The 16,418-nt window shown below is 34.8% G+C and overlaps 1 protein-coding gene across 1 annotated transcript in view; it reads right to left on the bottom strand.

Annotated features, from left to right (window-relative positions):
• Positions 1–996: 996 nt before the first annotated feature.
• ANKRD31 (ankyrin repeat domain 31) overlaps positions 997–16,418 on the bottom strand; it is a 63,250-nt gene continuing 47,828 nt past the window's right edge. The window contains 4 exon segments of the mRNA XM_062600496.1: positions 997–1,148; positions 11,731–11,827; positions 12,445–12,585; positions 14,927–15,977. Coding sequence (XP_062456480.1) covers positions 997–1,148; positions 11,731–11,827; positions 12,445–12,585; positions 14,927–15,977 — 1,441 coding nt within the window.

Below are 16,418 nucleotides of genomic sequence, written 5' to 3' on the forward strand. Positions count from 1 at the left end.
AAAATCCCTTCAGAACAGCTCTTCCCACTCCAGAAAGCTAGCTGAGCTTGTTTCATATTGACAGGAGACATTCCTCATCCCATTCACTGGAGTTAGGAGGAGTAGGTGTGATTATTACATCGCTCTTTCTAATTCAGAGAATGGAAGAATGAGAATGCAATTTGAACAGAGATAATTCTCATGACAGTCAAATGTGTATAAATATGCTACTGAGGCAGATTCACATACTGTAAAATTAAAACAAACAGAAATCCTTCAGAGATCTGGGTGAGTATCTAAGATGTCTTTTGACTGAAAAAATCATTTACCAGAAATGAGCTCATTGTATCTCCTGCCATATGCTAGCACATTTTCTGACTATTAGATGTGTTTGTTTGGAACATCAATGCAATTTCCCCGTTTGAGTACTTCAAGTGGTTCAGATTCTTTTTTTAACCTTTCGCAGCATACACCTCCTCTCAATATCTGAATATATCCGTATCATGTAAAGCAAAGTTGTTTGCGATTTTCAAAGCTGATTTTTGCCTAACCCAACAGCTTATGTTATTACACAAACATTTGCTGCCATTTCCAATAGCATATGCTCAGGCAGACTGGTTCTGAAGTTACACGTAAAAAGTGACCATCAGTGTTGATACCTATCTGCTTCCATGGAGCCAAACTGAACACGGGCAGATATGAAGCCATGGAAATCAGTGGAGTTTCATATGAAATTATCAGCATGCAATACAATTTTCAGTGAATACCAGTGTAAAACAGGTCCTTGTCTTGTTCTTCATTTCATAATCCTACAGAACAAAATTCAATACTGACTGTTATCCTCACCTGCTACAAAGTACTCTCCAGTTCCTGATTTATCCAAGGAATCTTTCAGTCCGTTCTAAGTGCTCGGCAAATGATCTATCAAAATGATGGTAATAAAACATTTAATTCTAAAATTCAAACGTTTACTTTTAAGTGATGGTGAAGTAAAAACCCCTCAGCACTCAAGAAGTTTTAAAATCCAAAATCTTCACATTCTTTGTAGAAATTCCAATGTTTTTCCATTATATGACATGGTAGAAACTCATCTTTATGCACTATTACTATCTCATTGAATAGAAGAAATTGTATCGTATTTTCTAATGAGTTGAACTGGACAGAAGAGCCTGTTGGAAATGAAGGCAAATAATTAGAAAGTTTATATTAAAATAATAGAAGGCAATTTGTCACTATTATCTAGATTTATAGCTTTTTAGAAGCATGTAAAGCATTGCAGATCCCTGTGTCCTAAGAATCCTGTAACAGTCATGTAATCTGTGGTACAGGCACAACACTGAACCCAGACTTCATTGAGACAAGGGTAGTATTACACTGCTTGGTGCCCAAGGTGAGAAATCAATCCTTCCAGACATTTCCAATATTTCCAATTTCCAATATTTCCAATTTCCTGTGGAAATATGTAAAAAAATGCAGTTCTTCAGGACTGCTTGAATTTCACTTTTATCTGGACTAGATGATCTCCAGAGGTCCCTTCCAACTTTACCAGTTCTATGATTCTATGATCTCCACAAATGAATAGGTTCAGTATACTTGCCAAAAATAAAGGAATTCCTCTCACCATGCCCTTCCTACAGTCCTGAGTGGACTATATAAAGAGGGAGGAGCACATCTGAATACAAGAAACTGCAGGATTGAACAACGGGTATTTGCAATATTTAAATATCTGATGGGCTGAAGCAACTACTGCAATGCATAAACTAAGGCATTAGTGTTACTGCAGGAGAATCAGACCCCTAGCGTTCTCATTTTCGCTGTTAAAATTATTAAGAAAATTGCAGTATAAAGATCCAGAAATAACAAATATTACAAGACACTTTCTCCATGACGGCACAGAATGCAAAAGGCATTTGGGTTTGCACAGGAATTCGCTTTTGTTCATCTTTCATCCATATCCCTTAAATTCCTTTGCACAAAACATCAGAGCAAGTAAGCTGCCACAACCTGCCCAACACAGAAACTGTCAGTGAGGACAAAACTGTTATATTTAGCAGCTGCTACTAAGAGAAAGAGGGTTATCATAAAAGGGATGGCCTCTACTTTAAAACAAAACAAAATAAAAACAGTGTTCAGATAACATTCAAGTATTTAAAAAGGCAAAATAGGGTAAGTATTTCAAGATGATTAGATCAGCCAGATCTAATTAGATTATTAAAATGCAGACAAAGCATGTTTGAAGCTACACCAGTTGTTCGTTTAGCTTGCACTTGTTTTTTGGATACAATGTGAAATTACAAAAGTTAGTCTTTCTCTTTCACCAACGTTTTCCAACTGTGTCACCTACACTGATGCTAGAATACAACATATGATAACGTTCATGCATGTGACAGCACTGATAGGTCCCAATGGTAAAAGAAATCAGTGCATCTTGTAGTGTATCTTCCTTTAAATCTAGTGTATCTTTTTTTAAGTCTGAAAGTCATCTTCAGCACGGATTTGCCTGCAACTTCCCAAACTAAAGGATCTCACCACCCAAAGCAGCAGGGTGCTGAACTGGTGAATTATTACCATCAGCTCTGTGTTCAGAATCACAAACACACAATCTTGCACAGAAGGATATACACTGTTCCATACCCATAACACTCACAGTAAAATGTCTGACTTCAGTGAGAATAGGATTTCCTTCAGTATCTTAAATCAGAGAATCTTCAATGCCATAATGAAACAAAAAGCATGCGGGAGATACAGCCTGATGTCTAGGGTATATTCAAGCACCCTTGACTATGACACACAAAGACTGACAGACTGAACACTTGCGTCCTCTCCAAGAGGTTATATTACAGTGCTCCTCACACAAAGTCTTTGCCCTTTATGAATAGTGGTTAGTCACACCAGAGGAAGTCACCTACATATATAACCAGAAGCAATGTGTCAAATAGTATAAAAAGGAATGCTTCATGGGAAGCCATGGAATAGTTTTAAGAACAACATCCCCAGAAACAATGATCTTTGAAATAAGTCTGGAGATTTTTTGATACTTAGACAGGTTTATGGCATAAACTGAGCTGAAAGGTCATCTTTAATACCGAATCTGTAGTAGCATACTTGTTGCCAATTCCCATAGTAATTCCCATGACAGGTGTGACTACAACCCCTTTTGATGTGCTGAAAACAAATACATTTCCTCCTGAAATGTCTATATGTTGTTTCTAAGCACAGGAAAATTTCTTAGCAAAGTCTAAAGTCAATTTAACAATCTATTTTGAGAAATCACAACTGGAGAAAAGACATTCCCCATTTAACTTTTGGAAATATCTTCTTTTTCTAAATAGTGGCTTTTAACATAGGAATTATTCAAAATATTTAGAGATAAATAGATATATATCTTGAGAATGTGGTATATGATTGTTTTAATAATGAACTTAGGTCTAAAATTCTGCATTTAATTCCTATGAAAATGCAAAGCTCTTAGGTATTTTCAGATTTTAGTAAGTGTTATGTTTATATATTACAAAGTCTTTGAGAAGTTTTGCAGAGCACATTAGATCTCAATTGGCACAGACTGTGGAACTTGTAACCTCTTTAAATCAACAGCTTTAGATTTGTTTCTAAACTCTGAGACTGTGAAATAAGCAGCTTCTGATGAAAGAGCACAGGTATAAATGCTCTGCAGTCCAATCCTTAGCCACCAATGTGCCTGAAAAATTATAATTTTCGAGCCCTTTATTGAAGAATTTCATCAAATAAATTTAGTTCACATTTTCTACTTCCACTTGCTCATGGATATTACTTTTGCAAAAATAAAATAGCCGTATACATTTCAGCATGTAATTCCCTCCAGTTTTGTTTTCCTGATTTCTAAAAGGCTTTTTTTCTTCCTTTTCATAGCTATTTCAAGCACAAACAAACAACAACCTGTTAGGGAAGGAGGAGTACTGCCACCAAAAAAAGCCATTATCGCTGGCTCTGGTCTCTGACAATGTATGAAACTGGACCTAATCCTTTCAGCCCTCACTGAAATATTCTAACTCATTTACAAAAATTCTAAAATCAAATTTGAAAGTGTAATACAGGTATTATTATGTATATTTCTATTATTATTATTATTAAATATTGCATAACATTATAAATATTACATATTATATAACTGTTATGTTATATATTTTTATATATATATTATATATTATGTACACATACATATGTGTATATATTATTAGAATAAATCTATTGAAAAACTTTTTTAGCAGTTGATGGGTTTCCTAGCTGACTCCTTTGGGTCAAATTCATCTTTTACCTATTGGATTAAGATTTTGTAAATTAAATGTCAGCATTCTCCCTTATGATGAATCCAAATTTACCTAAGTGAACAAGAAAAGTTGATAGCTGATTAACATCTTTCCTATTTTCATTTTTCCTTCTCACTTTTTTTTCCTTCCGTGCTTACTATTACTTTTAACCTTTTAAAACCTGATCTAAAGTTCCCTTTCTCCCTTTTGACTTCTGTTAACTCTCATTCCCTTACAAAAGGCAGGCAGCTCACAGGCTTTTCGCAGAGAACTGTTCCAATACTACTGTCCAAAACAGAACCTCAGGCACATAGACAAGAAGCTTAGACAGGTAGTATGCACGTAGCAATGTTCTCTTTTTGCTTTAACAGCTTTGCTGTGCTGTTAGTTGCTCTAAGTTTTCTGCCACCTTCATGAACCACAACATGAAGTATCACTGCAATTGGTATCAATATCAGAACGAGCTTTTTGTATAAATGAGGAAAACACATTTCTTCCCTTGGTACTTTTTCCACCCTGCTTGCCAATAGCTTTTCTGTCTTTGTTAACATTTGTATTAGGCTAATAGTCTCAATACAGTTCCAAATGCATTTCAACTTTTGTTTCCATTTCGTTGTAGCTTTATGACACCCTGTTTTCAGCAGTAGTGAGAACCTGAGAACTGTATTTAAGGAGAATTCTAACTAGTGGCACAAAAATACTAAACTTCAGAGCAGAATCTCCAGTTGCCTAAAGGTTAATCATCACCAACGATTTCTACTTCTGTGCAGAGCCACCATTCTCTGATCATTGAAATACTCTCTGAAAGTTCAGTTTTTAAATATCCTTATACCATCTGTACCCTCCTTACTTTTCCTAAATAAGAAAGTGTTGGAATCATCCAGAGATAGTTACGAATTTTATAGCTTTGTTACTGCTGTAAATTATTTGTAATAGAGATTGAAATGCTTTTGCATTTTAACCACCAAAATGTCTGAGTCATTTACATGTACTAGTGATTTTAGTTTAAATACTTCAGTAATACAGGTAGAGATTATCATTATACTTCAGAAAATGCTTAACTGATTTGTGATACCTGTGGCAAAGTCACAAGCAATGTTATTCTTCTGAGTAAAATGGATCTGGTTATGTGCAGCTATCCTAGAGGTAGGCTATACTTGGATAACCAACAAAAGATCTACACGCTTAAAGATGACAGTCTTTGACCTAGAATTCTATAATATATTAGGAAAAAAACTTCTCTTGATAAGCTTAAACGTTTCTCGTGCCTTTTCCACACACCTCTCAAGAACTTAACAACAGAGAAGAACAGTTATAATCCAAGAACCACAGTAGTTACTGACCCTACAGATCAAATAAGGTCTTGGAAATGAAAGCCAATGTCTCTCAAAAACAGCATTCTTAGATCCAGTGACTCTTAAGGCAGCCATTGATCTGAGGCAGATTAATTCTTCCCATGCTAGTGGTGATTTTGAAAACAGCTTTTCCTTTATCTGTTTAAGATCTGCTATCTTGAAAAAAGAGATATCAGTGGACCAGTCATCATTACAAGACTGGTTATTTCTCTGACCACACCTTACATCATTTTTTTTTTCCTGAAAATGGCCTTTTAGCCAGGGCTCTCCACAGTTCCTAATCCACTTCATGTGATACAGATCTTCATTTCAACAGATTTTTCTGCCTGTGAATTCTGAAGTTCAAGCTTTTACAAACAGATCAGTAAGGGACGATTTTATCCTAAAAATTAGATGTGCCATGTGGTTTCCACCTCCTAAACAGTATAAGCCAGCATGGACTGTTGGCTAATTGCTTTGTGACTCCTTATCCTCCCCCACCCAGATTCTGAAAGAACCCTTTCCCAAAAAACTAATTTATCAGGTGGCCCTAAATTACAAATGCTGTATTTTTTAATTAATATATTTTGGAAAATCTGAAGGCTATTTATAACTTCTTGTTAAATAATTAAATCATTTCAGTTTAGAAATTACTTAATGGATTAAACTGACTGTAGATGGTTCATGGCACAGCTAAAATTGTGCCAGGAGGACATAAACCACCTTCTGATACTCATTCAGCCTACAGTTCTTTCCTTCACATGATGCTACTCCTTGATACTATTCACTATGGATGATCTGTAGGTTCAGTTCATCATTTTCCTATATATAGAATTTGTAGGAAAATAACTTGGAATTTAATTCATATGTATTATTATTCTGTTCTCTTGAGTCTAGATAAAATGTTAGATTGAGAAAGTAATGTTTCTTTGTCGACTCAGTAAAGAACAATAGTTCTTTCCTGCAACAGAGATTACAGAAGCAGTGTCACAGAGTAGGAAAAAAATTGTGTATCTAGAATCACTCTTCTCTGAATGTATTTTCACTACTGATCCAGTGATCATTTCTGTTACTCTCTATTTATGAAAATTAAAGATATGCCTAGATGGAAAAAGGATTTGCAAGCATGATTAGAGGTAAGGAATTCATGCCTTCTATTCTAAAATAAAATTCTTTCCCCAAAATGGAGATGGCATAATTAACATACGTGTAAATACCAATCTGGAAATGTCTACAGTCTCCTGTAAAAGTTTACATTCAAGATTGAATTTATAAAGAAATAAAAATGTAATAAAACAAGTACTTTTGAAATATAATGCCTAATTCCATTTTCCTAATATAAACATTTTTACACAGCTGTGCAGGTGACCTTTCAGTTTCAGAAATCTAAAGCTGAATTAAGTTCATCACCCTGTTTAATTAAAAAATTATTGATTTTTCAAACAACAACAAATGCATTCACTAGTATCCTTTGTTAAAAGCTAGTAAGATTGTTTTAAAAGGATAACTGAGAGACTATTTTTTGGTATCACTAGCAGGCTGCAGTTTCCCACCTTGTGTTTCTTTCCTTTTAAATATATTATTTTGAATGACTATATACTTGGTTATGTAATGATTTACTTGGATTCTCATTTCAAAGAAAAATGCACCGTTCCCTAAAATTATTTTGAACCATTTTATAAACTGTGAATTTAATGTGTCAAGTTAGTGGATTAGACACAGTTCCAGGGCCAATCTTACATAATTAAAAGAAGCCAACTTACTTTAAAATTCTTGCAGTTCATAAAACAACAAAGAGCAAATTGGAAGAAACAGATAGAAGACAGCATAAATCAAGTTACTGCTGAGGTCAAAACAACTATTTGACATAAAAAACAGCAGCTCATGTTTTTCATGCACTGGTACAATCTACAGGAGCTGTGACTCGTTCAGTGGGTTTTATGTGCAGCTGCGGAGCAACTTTTGGAGTTTTCCTCCAGTTATGATTGTGTGGTGATTTAAAACTTGAATTTTGTTTTGTTTAGAAGCTTTATTCCAACTTTGTTAAAACTCGCTCCTGAAAGAAAAAACAGAAATGTGATACAGTCTGAATGTTTACCAAGGTGAGCAGGATCACCAGGTAGTCTCCTACATGCATTCATTTGACACTACTAGAGTGCAGTGTAAAAAGTCTGTCTTTTCCTTTAGAAATGTTTCGAACAACGCAGTAGCCGAAGCCATTGCCTCTTGAGGCTTGTTGTTTATCACATTCTCTTTCATTTACTGTTTTCATAAGTAAGATAGGAAAAGATGGATGTGTAATAAGATTATTTACAATAATTCTATTTGTCTCAGTCTTCTCTGTTTTCACAATGAAAATTATGAAAATGTTATGGAGTAGTTGATGAATTAAGAAGATGAATTGATTATCAAAGGATTTCTTTTACAACTTGTTTCCCAAAGTAAAAATGCCAGAAAGAAAATGTTTAAAGCTACTAATTAGGAGTCATTTAGTTTGCTTTTAGTCCAATTTTCTAAGGAAACATCTTAGACATCTCTGTTGTTTCCTTAGCAGCAAAAAGGGGCAATAGTCACAAGTTGCAACAATAGAGATTCCAAATAGATAGATACATGGAAAACAAATTCACCATGAGCATAGTTAAGCACTGGAACAGGATGTGCAGAGATGCTGTGGAATGCCCATCCTTGGAGACATTCAGAATTTGACTGGACAAGGCCCCGAGCAACATGATCTAACTTGAAAGTTAGTCCTACTCTGAACAAGAGGTTGGACTAGAAACATCCAGAGGCCCCATCTAACCTACATTAGCCTATAATTCTGTCTGATCACACTGACTGCCACCTAGTCACTTTTGAAGCGATATGCCAGTTTCAGACAAAACTGACTTACAGATAAGAAACCACAGATATTGAATTACCAGAACTCAATTATTAGAATAGGGTTACATGACATGTAGCTCTTGGGAGCTTTTTTAATTCCTTTCTAGGTCCTAAAAAGGGGATTTTTGGGGGGTTCTTGATAGCCACTCAGCTCAACTCCAAGTAAGTCACGATCAGATGTTCCTCATTAACTGATGGTCAAATAAGAGTAGGTACAGGATTTTGGAAAGGACAAATGTGTTGTTGACGTGAGCCTGTACTTCAGTCATGGTATGCGAAGTTATCAGAAAATATAAGGCTTTGTAAAGTCTGCAAGCAGAACTGTTTGCTTCTTTGTAAAGTATGTAACTACCTAAGGCAAATGTCTGGAAGTTATAAGTATTAGAAAATACTTCTAAGTATTTTGCCTGTAGGCCTTAAAGAACAGAACACAGTATACATTCAAATATCATCAAAGATTCATTTTGAAGCTAGAACTCAAATAACAGCAGCACTTAGAAATACCTTTAAGATGCAAAAAATACTCTGGGTACAGGTATTCATCTACTATCTCACTTTGTTTCCAAAGTATGAAATACAAAGTATATACAGTATATCTCCCTGTCTTTTATAATCACATAAATGGGGACATTGTGTAGTTAATAGAACATTCTGCTATAGGTTACATAGAAAAGTCATTTGTCAGATGCTGGGAGGTTTTTACACTTCTCCCCTCCCAAGTTATTATTAGTATTATTGATGGTGATGATTTACTACTATTTCAGTAATACCCAACCCGGAAGATTTACATATTCTTAGTCAGTCTCCTTTAAGTCATGACATTTGGATAAAGAAGCAATTTTAAATTTGAAGTTCTTAGTCTGTGTCCTGATTTCTAAACTACTAAATTACATTTGTTATCTTTCTCAGCTTTCCTCCAAAAACATGAAGGCAAGGTTTTCCAGTGAAAGGAGGTTCTGAATTTTCACATTGCACTTATTAAAATTGTATTTATTATGCTGCTATTTTAAGTCATTTCATTGAAATTTGAATGTGAAATTTCTGACACCAACATCTGCTCTGCAGATAACACCTGCTATTCAGCTGACATCTGCTTCTTAATCTTTGTTTATTCTTGGCCATTTTTTAGTAAACATTAAGTCTCTACTACATGTATCAGAAAACAGAGAGGGATAAATTCCAAGCCACATAATCAGTTTCTTCTGCATTCCTACATATAGACAGCCAAAAAAATACTGTTTATCTTCTTAATATTTAGTTCTCTCTCGCACTTAAATAGAGTACCGCTTTCTGCTAGCATGATTCTAGGACAGACTAAAGGCCCAGACTCAGAGAGATATACAGGTCCAAAGAAATTTAGTTAGGATTTAGGTGACTAACTCCAAAATTGCCATCCTTAAAGCTTCTGCTAAAAACCTGCATTGCTCTCAAAATTCTGCTGCTGTACAAACCTGGAGTTTCCTGAGTCTGAGTAGCACTGAAAAAATGGTACCTTTCTTATGCTGTCAGCACCCACAGAACAGGAACTCCTTCATCTGTCTTTCCTAGGGACCTTGATTTGGTCGGGGTTCTTATGACATGCTTCCTATATCAGGCCAGGTAAAATGTCATGGTAGATGCTTCTTTCTGTTAAGAGATGGCTAGAAAGAAGCAAAACTACAGCCTTTATTATTTTCTTTCAATTTCTCCATCCTCTTCACAAAACAGCGACCAGAATACTGAGCTAAGATATGGGAAGCTGGAGGGTTGGGGGGGAGGGGGAATTCTCCTCCTCTAAAAATGCTCAAATTATCAGACCTCAGCCTTCTCTTTTAAAGATGCTCTGGGTTGACTAGAAGAAAATACAATTCATTAATCCACAAAGACAAGATCAATTCCTTAAAAAATCAGAATAAACTTTTACTTTATAAAATGTACACATGGTATACGTATACTAGAAAATTAATAATGCCTGGGAATGTACCTGGGCAAGTGGCACAGAATAGCTCACATCCACCATAACAAACTCTCCTGTGTTTCCAAGCAGGCTCACTGCAGGCAAACTGCTCTTTGGGAATGTCACTTGGAACATGTTAAATCTCAAACCAGGCCTGAAAATTGTCTAGGAGGTGCCTAAAAGTTCACAACTGTTCTCACAATATAATGGTGCAGGTTAATCATCTGGAACTTTTAAGGCACTGCTCAATTTCCCAGTACATATGTGGCCATATGGCACCTGAAATAGAACTGAAACCAAGAATACATACTTTCCAGTGTGATTATCATCTTTAGCATTACCTCTCTCAAGTTCCCACCTAGGCTGATGATTAAGCACCACTGTTATCTTGAACTATTTGTGAGAAAAAAAAGGTTACAGAAGAAGGGCAATGTAAACCCACCATCTGGATGCTCTTAACCTGACACAAACATATAGTGTTTCAAACATCAAATTAGATATTGTAAAGGACGATATTTGAACTTACTTTTAGTAGATTAAGAACAGACAAAGCCTGATAACCCTGTTCACATGAGGTGCACTGAATTATCGTTAACACAACCAGTCACAACCACCCTAAAGCTTTGCCAAGTCTAAGTGCCATTGACTATCAAAGTAATCAGGTTTCCCTGGGAACACATTATTTATTAAAATTAAGCTAAAGTTTTTAAGTTTCCTAGCCAGTTCTGAAAAAGTTGTTTAGTGTCATATGTCAAATTATCGTGCTCTGTTTCTTATGATTTACTTATTTTTAGAGAATAAAATATTCCTCCAGTTATTACTGTTAGCTGGACACAGTGTGATCTCCACCAACACAGATTATTTATTTTGATTTTAATATGTACATGTGTTTGAAAATTATGTTTGTGTATCTGAGTTCCCATCACAGTAAGCAAGTATTATATTAGGCCATTAAAAGCTTTTTTTCTCTATATATTAAACCTTGTTTAATAATAATTAATTATTATTAATGATTTAGTTGCTAAGTAAATTTATGTTAAAGTTAAAACCTTGTTTAACATAAAGTTACTTAGCAACTAAATCATTAATAATTATTCTCTTCACTCAACCACTTTATGGAAGAAAAGAAAGCCATATTTTATTTTAAAGAGGCAGTGTAATTTCTGTCACTATTTTCCCAAGTGTAGACCTGTGATAAGCATGCAGCTCAGAAGAAATCACTACGCAATAGTGGAATTGTGAAATCTAAGCTCTTTAGAAATCACTTGCTGGTACTTCTAATCCTGGTGAATATTAGATTTTAACTGGTACATACCCACAGGCTCTCTTTGTTGTGATGGTAATTCCAGGTCATTAGAAATAGACACTTCTTCAACAAGAAATTTTGACAACTGTATCCCAAGATATGTAACCTGTTCAAAGAAATCTAAATGGATAACTCGTCATTTTAGTTATTTGTGGGGTTTGTGATAGGCGTAAACATTTCACTTTTCTTTCAAAATTGGGATTATGCATTTAACAGTCTGATCTGTGTCTATCAAGATAAATTAACATTTCTGCTAATTTGAATTCTGAAGGAAAAATCATAACATATCTTGGAAGCCCTCTGTACTCTGCAAATACTTTTGCAACATTTGTCCATGGTACCTTGATACTTTAATGAGCTTGCTACTTTTCATTCTCTTAATAACTTCTCATTTTTTTCTGCCAGTCTCTTAATCATTTTTTAAAAAGCACCAACAACTCACAGAGTTCCACGCTTTCTCAACACTTCATCACAATACAGCTACTCTTTTTAGGGGGCTATATTTGTTTGCTCTTATTCATTAACAGTAAGAAGGGTTTTTTCTGTTTTTGTTTGTTTGTTTGTTTTTAATTTGGGCTTGTGTGCTCTTTTCCTTTAAGAACTACAAGGAGATCCAAAAAAGTGAAAATATTTTCTAAGTGTTTTTATCTTATAAATGATTCATCTGTGAGATTTGTTATTCCAATTTGTTATCACTATTTTTAGGAGTAAAATTAGGCCTACCTTATTCCATACATACTTCCAGGTCACTGAAATATCACTTCCTAGTAGTTCTTTAACCCACTGAACTGGATTCTGAAGTATTCTTCTGTTACTGGTTTTAATCTTGCCATTCTCCAAGAGTGTGGCTTTATGACTGAATTCCTAACAAAGAAAAGATAAGAAATAAAATTACAACTTATAAATTAACAATTCTGAATTAATATCCTTAAAACATGAACAAAATTCTGAAGGATCATATTACTGAAAAGCTGCAGCTAATTCAATATTTTGCTAAAGAATTTTTAAAGAATCCAATGCCACTATCATAAGCTATGATACATAAAATACGATGATTTATTCCAGAATGAGATGCTTTGGTCACAAAGATACCACTGCCAGAGGACAAATTCCCCTATGTGTGAGATAAAATTCCTTTAAATAGCATGTGTTTACAAGATCACTACTTGCATTTTAGTTCCTCTTAGACATAAGGGAGCTATGACTATAATTAACTTGCAATGACAAACTCAGGAACTCACAGGGAGCAAGTCTGTCTACCAAGAAACTGTTATTCAAAATCAATCATCTGCCTTACATGTGTGGAACAAATGCATGCTCGAGTGATATCCTGACAATTCAAAGAAGAAACATGTATTTTGCATGAAAACTGCATTTCATTGATGTCAACAGACATTAAAATCAGAATTCCTAAATCAGTAGTTGTATCAAGTATTAAGCATAATCACCTATTTTTTTTTTAAGAGGAAACTGATGGCCTGAAATTATGCAAAATTAATTATAAAAGAATTTATTGTTATTCTCCCTTTGGTTAAGCAAAGCCCAGTTCTGCAAATGCATATGCACCTCAGCAAGCATGGCTTATAGCTGTTCACCATTCAGTAAATTACGGTTTTGTTATACAGGGCTCAGTTAGGCTAACATGGTTAAAATACGTTAAAATGAGTTGCTAATAAACTGTGTTATAACTTATTAAGGTTGCTTTGTATATACATGGTTAAACAATAGAATAAATGAATGCTCCATTATAAAATATTGAATGTCTTCTTACAATATCCAATGGTTTGGCTCTGTATCTGTAAGAATCTAAACCAAGATTTTTAACTCAAACATTGCAATGAACACTAAATCCCATACACAGTTTCGTACTTTGGGCATAAAATGTTCAAAATCTGCATCCTGTCTGCCCTAAGCTAACTTTAGGAAAAGACTAGTACTAACTATATGTTCTTACCAAGTAAACATCCATAACCATATAGGAGGAAGCTTTACTGATCTTCACCTCTTTGAAACGCAATAGATACTGCCTCTGAACTTCAAACTCCACAAAGGTAGCAAAATGCTACATACCAATACAAAAAATGAGTGTCACTTTCAGATTAATACAGAGATTAATTTTTCTATGCTCAGAATATCAATGTTTCTACAGTAGGTTTTAAGTCCCTAAGACCCACATCCATCAAGCTATTATCACAGATAACAAGTCTTGAGAAATGACAGTAAGCATATTGAATTCTTCATCTTTCAATTTGGTCAGCTTGGCATTTTGAAGAATATTACATGTCCTTCAAAGAAAAGAAGAATGTGCATATGTCTATGATATGACCCAGTGTAGCGCAGTTTGCAACCTACTCACAAAGTATTACATTATGGAACATGAGAACACACAAAATCACTAATCTCAGCAGAATAAGCATTCTTGAGCAGATTATAGGTGCAGAAAAGGGAGTCTTTTCTACATTAACTACACCTGATGAGTTAGCTGAAAAGAACCTTTCATGTTTTAATCAATATGTTGCCCTGGAAATAAACTAGCTTACAGCTGGGAATTCAGTCAATAACAACCCTCAATAATTCCATCCCTTGCTAAGTACTAAGTCAGTTCCCTGGCAGCTGCCATGTAAATGTGCTCTGTATTTGGAGGCACAGAGGCATGTTTTTATATTAAAAAGAAGTTGCTTTTTTTTTTTTTTTTTTTTTTTTTTTACAGGTTTGGTGAATACTAGTGTGTAAATTCTGGAACCAGCTGGCATATAAACAAGTAATTTTGCATACAATGAAATCCTTGATATTACATTTCTTGATCTGAGGGACTCGATAATGCCTTCCAAGAATCACATTTAGTCATTAAAACTTTAACATCCCTCCTCCTACCAATTTTAAGATCAGATGTTACACAATGTAGACCAATCACTCTACTCTGTTCTTAATAATAACAAATGTTAACAAACCGATATGCAAAGTTAAACAAAAATTTTACATATGCATATTTTGGATATTAAAATCATGGTCTGACAGATGATGTCATCCATTGTAGCATTTTCCCTTAAAACCCATAAAATATGATGTGTAAATAATAAATAAAAATTTTCAATATTAGGTGCTGAAGACAGAGACTGAACTATGAGAACTGTTGTTTCCCCCTTTTAGTAGTCTATTTTTTCATTATTTGTTAACAGTAACATTATTATATCTCACCAATTACCTGAAGTTTGAATTCTAAAACATTTTCTCCTGGCTTAATCCTTCCCAATTGAAGTAGATCTATCAACTGAAGTTTTTTCCTATTATTTCGTCTGTACTTCAATTGTTTTCGTTCATAATCCTGACTATTACAGCTCTGGGAAGAAGATTTCTGGTTGAGGTTTATTGGACAATCTGTATTTGAGACCAGACTTGTAAGCACTGAGTTGGCATTAAATGTTTCAACACTACTCTGAATGATCATTTGTTGTGGAGCATTACGAAAATTCTCTGTGGATGTTGATGCAATCACTTGCTGCTGCTGGAAAGTGTCTTTCTTATTTACATATCTGTGTAGATCCTCAGCAGTAAGAACCTGCTCACAACCACTGGTCGGCTGACAGACATTGTTACTGATGACAGCACTTCGGGCTTCTGAAATATTTAATGTGTTGGTCACTGAAGTGGGATTTAGAGACTTGATTCCTTGCTCTGCAATCGCTACACAATCAATGTCTTTTTGCTGTAAGCATTTTGTTTCAGTAATGGAAACTGTAGGTTCTGAAGGCAATGTTACCACTTCTACAGCATTTGTCAACTTTAACATGTTATTGAAAGGATATTCTCTTATCCTGTTTTCAGATGCCAAAGCATGATCAGAATACTCTTTGCTTCTAATTGCTTCTTTATTTGCTCCTGTCTTATCCAAGCGGCTGTTTGGATGTTGGCTGCATTCCTGAGCTGAAAATCTATTTTCTAGAGAGAGATGTGCTTCTACTCTGTTTCCATTAGGCATGCTGGCACTAGGCCCTGTGCTAAATGTAACTACATCAGGACACATGATTTTATCAGCAGTTAAATCTTGTCCTTTACCATTTCCATAGCAAATAACTGTGTTTGAGATTTGTTTCTTTGCATGTGTTGCATACACTTGCTTTTCTTTTCTGTAATTTTGTATTTTCTGGACTAATTCCTTCTGGTTCTGGGCTACAGTCAACAGACTCTTTTGTCTAGAAGCAAGCTTAACTAATTTTTCCCTCAGTGCTCCTTTTTTAAAAGATTCCACTGAAGCCCTATAGGAAATAGAAAAGTAAAAATAAAGACACCACAGCTATTCTGAAGACATACAAAAGCAGTTTAATAGATGTAATCCACAAAGGGCAGGAATGTGCTTAAAGGTACTTTGCCAGCCTCCAAAATTTGAATAACCTTTTTATCATGTATAAATATATAAAGTTTATGGTTGAAATCCCAGGCTTTAGGCATGACAAACTGCAGAATCCTGTCTAGAAGTAGGCCTCAAAGCAAAGCATCAAAACTACAGTAATAGTCTTGTCCTTATATCACTCTTAATTCACAGAATTGAAGTTTGGTCTGTATTGTCACTGGCTGGTCTCTTATCACCACAGAACACATTAGTTCATTGAATTCAGTGCCTTTGCAGTACTAATTTGGATTATTTTACAACAAGCTCAGGATGAGCTACTAATGGATATTATCAGAAGTTTTGTACT

Source organism: Rhea pennata, chromosome Z (genome assembly GCF_028389875.1).
Source record: "Rhea pennata isolate bPtePen1 chromosome Z, bPtePen1.pri, whole genome shotgun sequence".
In the NCBI taxonomy this organism is placed as follows: Eukaryota; Metazoa; Chordata; class Aves; order Rheiformes; family Rheidae; genus Rhea; species Rhea pennata.